The following is a 6,065-nucleotide window of genomic DNA, read 5'->3' on the forward strand; positions in this document are numbered from 1 at the left end:
GTCACTTAAGAGCTTTCTCTTTGCTCATGAAAATGTTTTCAATTAAAAAAAGCAGCATCAGATGTATCATTAGTGAATTTCAGAGACAATTCTTTATGACTAGAAAGGCATTTTCAGGCTTTTGGCTGAAAAGTACTGTGGTAGGATATTTGCACATTTAGTCTCCATAAATAATGTCAGAGTATTGTTTTTCCTTATTCAACATTGTTTTGGAAGATGACTGTATACGTATACACAACACAATCCATGTATAAATATAGAGGTGAATAGTGGCAGTTAAACCCCTCCCTGACTTTCTTGATCAAGCGGTGATTCACTTAAGAGTATAATTTATGTCCTGTACACACGTCTGATGGGCCAGCTGCTGTTTCTGAGCAGCAGCACTCATTCTGGTATGTCAGCATCTCATCGGCTAAGGTCCAGAACGTACCAGGGCCCTCAGAGTGAATGGAAATGAACTTTCAGACCACAGAGCTTCCTGAGTCCAGGCCTGTCTTCAGGCGGAAAAACTCACCTTGATGAACGAGTTCTCCAGTTGCCATGGAGCCGCCTTTACGTGTTTCCCCATCCTCACTAGCGTCAGGCCTACTCAAGCCCTGAATTCAGTGGAGTCATGAAGCACTTACATAAATATGTTCTTCAGGCTCCATAGAGTGACAGACGGCAGAAGGATCTCAGGCACGTGGAGGTTCTCGCTGAACTGACATTGCCGAGACCGCTGAGTATGTCGCCTGAGATCTGTCAGCCTGGTGGTGGCTCGGGTCTTCCTGAACAGATGAGACTGGAAGGTGGCGGGGTCAGACTCTTGTCCCTGTTGTTATAAGTCATCATTGTTATAAAGTATCACATCTTCATAAAGGTGTTTTGGAAGCAAATTTCAATGAATCATTAAGTATTTGAGGCACAGTAATGACATAAAGGATAAGAAGAAAATCTCAGAAGTCTTCAGAGAAGATATAAAGACATGAAATAGTAACAGAAAAAAAATTAATCGGCAATTCAAGACAAAAATAGAAGACACGCTGTGAAAATCTGTGACCATCAGATTGGTCCATTCAAGGACCAGTCGCCACAGGTGTTCGGTTGAGGCCACGTCACCCCAGGATGGGTTAATCGGGGAGGATTTTACACTCAGTCTCCTCGACCTCCATTTCTTCAGCTGTGATTAGGGGCATGTTAGACTAGGTTATCACTGATTTCTGATTCTCCAGTGGATTTTTGAGTTAACTCCTGGGAGATGAGTCAGATTTGCATAGACAACAGGGATGAAAAGCCTTCTACCTCCTCAGAGACACTTTGTAGACAGAAGACGAAATGTGTGATTTGAAGGAAGGACACAGGCTATACAGCAAAAAGGCTGATTTTGTCGCTGCCTCATGTGTGGCATCAGAACTGTCACCGACATTTCCTTAGCTCTAGTCTCCCCATCTCTAACCTAAGCAAGCATTGCTTTAGGATAATGTGAAACCAAGTCAGACATTTGAAAGAACATAGTAAACCGTGGAGGGTTGGGTCCTAGTTATTATGGGTGTTAAGGCAAATTTCTCATGTTGCAGGGTCACAGCCTCCTAATTTCAAGAAAGGTCAGCCAGCAGCAGGACTGGCCATGCATGGTAGCTTCAGGGCACGGGGTGCTGGGCCAGCCTTCACCCCAGACAGCTGGCACGTGTTAACTGGTGGTCTCTCCCCTTGAAACTAGAGAGCACCAAGTCAGGGATGTGGCTGCCCATAGGTCTGTTTAGGAAGCTTTCACAGTATCCTTTGCCTTTGTAGAGACTGTTTCGAGAATGGTTGGCCTTAAAAAGAGCACATCAGTAGAGTGAAACATCTGCCCCCCACACACCCATCACACACAGAGAAAGTCGTTTCTCTCCTACACAGCTAGTCAGTCTTGTATTTGAAAGTACCAGAAGAGACTATAGCTTGCAAAATAAACTGAATGAAATTATTTGCTGTGTGTTCGGAGAAACTTTAGAAAATTAACTTTCAGTCACTGCTGGTTTTGAATGCCCGTCATAGAATTGTTTCCTCCAAATTGGTCTTGTTCGTGTGGAATTTAGGAAGTGGTTCAGTTGGGAATGCTTCATATTTGGAACTGAGATGTTAAGTAAAGCAAAGTCCAGAGCACAACATATTTGTTGCAAAATAACATGAAAACGTGTGGCTCTTTGGCCTCCCGCGTCCCTTATTTCATTTGCCCTTTAGTTGATTGTACTTTACTGAAAATGTCATAAAAGGAATGGAAAGTTACTTAGTAACAGCTCTTTTATATCCTTGATCTTATCAGCTAGTTCAGGAGAAGGGTTTGGCTAATAAGTAATAAGGTGATACATGCACATTGGCCGTATTTATTAATTCCAGGCCTGTGAATGTGATGGAGGAAACAACATGGAGTGGGGCTCGATAGCTTTCAACGGTATCCGTCGTTACTGCCATGCAGACCCTAGTCATGCAAGGGGGATGCGTTTACAGTATGTTTTTAGATAAAGGTGGCACAGGTCACATTGCTCACAGAAATGATTATAAAATGCTTTATTTTTATGACTTACAAAAGAGAGTTTAAAATATTCATTAGAAATGTCTTAGGAGTTCCCTGGTTGCCTAGTGGTTAGGATTCCGGGCTTTCACTGCTGGGGCCCGGGTTTAATCCCTGGTCAGGGAACTGAGATCCTGCAGGCCACAGCGTGGCCAAAAAAGAAAAAAAGAAGGAAAGAAAGAAAAGGAAATGTCTTATCGTTGAGCACTTAGTAGCCATTTACTTTTTCACGTGATCCCAGGATAGCAGTGACCATGATTGCAGCTTTAATAAATTGTTAACGACGGGGTTGTGTCTGTGTTTTTGGTTTTAGTTTAATCTGTTGGTTTATTAGCTTCACAGTGTGAAGTAATCATCCTTTTCATGCCCCTTTTTGGGTTCTTTGTCCTCATGGCGTCTCTCTCTGTCTTGCTCTGTCCCTGCTCCCTAGATCCGGGACGAGTGGGGGAACCAGATCTGGATCTGCCCCGGCTGCAACAAGCCTGACGACGGGAGCCCCATGATCGGCTGCGACGACTGTGATGACTGGTACCACTGGTGAGTCCCCCGTGAGGCCCTGGGGGCAGGGGCTCTGCGCTGGCCGGGGACGGTGGGGGCAGGGGGCTCTGGCCCATCCCGGCTTTCCTCCTGGGGCAGCTCCTCTCCCGAGAAGAGTGTAGGGAGCAGAATCACTGCCCAGAAAAAGGCATTCATGTTAACTGCAAGCATCTCAAGTCTTTGGACTATCGTTATCCAGCCCACATTCCCAGTGTGTTGCTTAGCAGGTGTAGCCTCCTCCTTTAAAAAAGGAAAAGGAGACATAGGGGTTCCCTTTCCTTTCTTGCCAGTCGTTTTCTGTCGCAGCTACAGTGCTTGAAGGCAACACTTAGGGAACCCCCATAAGCGTGTCACAGAGTGCAGAAGTGAAGGGACAGCTTGTGTGGTGTCCGCACCTCTTCAGCGCCTTCCCCAAACCAAAGCAACACCATCAAAATGCATGCAGTCTTCCCGTTTTATCTTGAAAATATCAGATATAAAAAGATAGGAGTCCACTTAGTCACGTGCCATGTGATATCTCTGAGACATAAACCAAGCCGTGGCTCTGAAGAATGAGACTGTTTCTAGCTGAAAGGATGAGTGAGCTAATGAATTTCTCCAGGGGGCCCGGAGAAGGGCTTGTGTAAGGCGATCACCCGCACGGCCAGCGGCGGTGCGGCATCCATGAGAGCCTTGTGACGTGCATTTCTGGTACATACACCACAGACTAGAACATTGTTCAATGACTTGAAATTCTTTAAAACCACAGGAAGAGAGCATGTGTATGAGTAAAGCTTGTGTGTCTGAAGCCCCTCTTCCCTTGGTGACTCCGCAGGCCCTGCGTGGGGATAATGGCTGCGCCTCCGGAGGAGATGCAGTGGTTCTGTCCCAAGTGTGCCAACAAGAAGAAGGATAAAAAGCACAAAAAGAGGAAGCACCGGGCACACTGACGCCCCGGGGACCCTGTCCCGATGCCTCGGGGGAGGTGCCGCAGCCCCCACTGCGTGTCGCCTGCCGCCACGTTCCTGCAGATCGTGAGCCTTGCGAGACGGAGGACGGACACAGCGCCGCGGGGGCGCCGGCCCGAGCCACGCGGTCGTGACCCCAGGGGAACTCACCCGGAGGCGGGGCGCCGGGGCCGCCTGGCCGCCGTTTTCTATTACCAGTGACAAGTATTACTAATAAAAAGACCATCATCTTCCCTTTCGATTTCTCGATTCTCTCCAGGGCCTCTTCCTTAAAGTGTTAGGTGAGGACACGCGCGTGGCCCGCCTTGGCCCTGACCGAGGGGACGGCGGCGGTCCGCGTGCGCTCAGCCTGCCTCCCTTCTAGTGAGATAATCACATGAAAGAAAACTCCAGGTGGAGTGTCGGCAAATATTTTTGTGATGAAAAATATATGAAGCTTCCTCTCCCTCCCTGTTTTTAGTACTAACATGTAAAATGTTCAGGCTTTTTGTGAAACACCTTATATTTTTTAAGAAAAAGGTTTCTATCATGTCCTGCTGGCCCTTGATTTTTGTTGGCTCTCGCCTGTTTTCTATCTCTGTTGCCTCCCGACTTTGCCCTTTTCTCAAAACTGCTGGCGTTCTTCTCACGGCTTACCCAGTCATCAACTTCTATAAAAAACTCTTCAGACCAGGAGCTCTCCCCTAATGTAAATAATAAATATTTATGAAGTAGTTATTTTTTAAAATTTTTATCGTGTTGAATTCTGGCTTTCTCTGAAATCTGCCATGATTTCAGCCGTGTCTGTAATTACTGCTGTACATAGTGAAGAAGGCTGGAAAAGAAGAGCCGCACGTAGTTCAGAGTTACGCCCTCGAGCTGAACCCACGCCGAACCCAAAACACTGGGGGACAGAGCCGAGCAGTTGGAAGGAAAACAAGGCAATTTAAATCTACGCTTTATGATTTGAAATTGTTTTGTTACCTGTTTTGTTTCTGTAAATTTCTTTGACTTCCTTTTGTTTGGAAGGACATGTAGATTCCCCAAAGTAAAAAAAAAAAAAAAAAATACTGTAGCATTTTGTGTTTATATTGTTTTATTTCTGCAAATCTGTTCATTGATATTGTGGTTTAAGGCTGAAATGAAGTATATTATGAAATTTTTTTTTTAAAGAAAACATCAAATTTCAGGGTATCACAAAACTTTATTATATTACTATACTGCCCACTATTTATTATATGTTATAGATGTCTGAGAGATAAACCAAATATTTTATTTTTAATGTAAAACATCAGATTTAATTTTATTAGCATATTTTAGCAACTTTGGACTAAATATGGACTTTTACTTGATTTTGAAGTAATCCCAGCTTGGGCCACTGTAATGGATATCTTGAATGCTAGAATATGGGCTTTGAACCTAATACAAATATATTAACAGAAATTGTGATTTTTTTTAAATGCCAAGCAAATTGATATTAGTATATGAATTAATCATATTTTAAAACATATTATGTGGTTAGAGAAATGAGGTTTTCTGCCATGAATGTTAAATTGCAAATCAGTGGAAATGGAGTCAACCTTTCAAGACTGCAGTATTTCATTGCCCACCTTGTTCTAGAAGCCAAAATTTTTCTATCCCTACAGAGAAACAAAGCATCTATGTTGAGATACGTGTTTTTTGTTCATTAATTTGAGATCATCCTAAATACTTTATACGATATTTTCACATGCACAGATCTACCCATTAGTGCTTTTTGGAGAGGGTTGGGGGTGGGGAAGTGCAAAATAAAGATGATTGGCGATTTCATAGTTTGCTTTTCCATTTTCTTTATTTAGGATTTAGTTCCTTGAGGCATGGTCAGTGGATCTGACGTTGCCACGTCTAAGTGAGCTGGTCATGCTGCTGAAATAAGAACGGAGGTGCCGATATATAACTTTCCCCCAGTCCTACTGTCTGAGAGACTTCAGCCCATATGACATTGAAGGAATTTCAATCAGTTTGTTGTCCCTTGCTATTTCATGGTTGCTTTCCTAAATCCAGTTCATGATTTTATAAATGGCCTT

General features: G+C 44.0%; 1 protein-coding gene across 2 annotated transcripts in view; it reads left to right on the forward strand.

Annotated features, from left to right (window-relative positions):
* Positions 1-5,796, forward strand: part of TAF3 (TATA-box binding protein associated factor 3) — a 140,103-nt gene extending 134,307 nt beyond the window's left edge. For both annotated transcript variants that reach the window (XM_057733012.1, XM_057733014.1), the window contains exons 6-7: positions 2,967-3,073; positions 3,888-5,796. In XM_057733012.1, the coding sequence (XP_057588995.1) occupies positions 2,967-3,073; positions 3,888-4,002 (222 nt within the window). In that variant the 3' untranslated portion in view covers positions 4,003-5,796. The remainder of the gene's footprint in view (positions 1-2,966; positions 3,074-3,887) is intronic.
* The last annotated feature ends 269 nt before the right edge of the window (positions 5,797-6,065 follow it).

Source organism: Hippopotamus amphibius, chromosome 4 (genome assembly GCF_030028045.1).
Source record: "Hippopotamus amphibius kiboko isolate mHipAmp2 chromosome 4, mHipAmp2.hap2, whole genome shotgun sequence".
Taxonomy (NCBI): Eukaryota; Metazoa; Chordata; class Mammalia; order Artiodactyla; family Hippopotamidae; genus Hippopotamus; species Hippopotamus amphibius.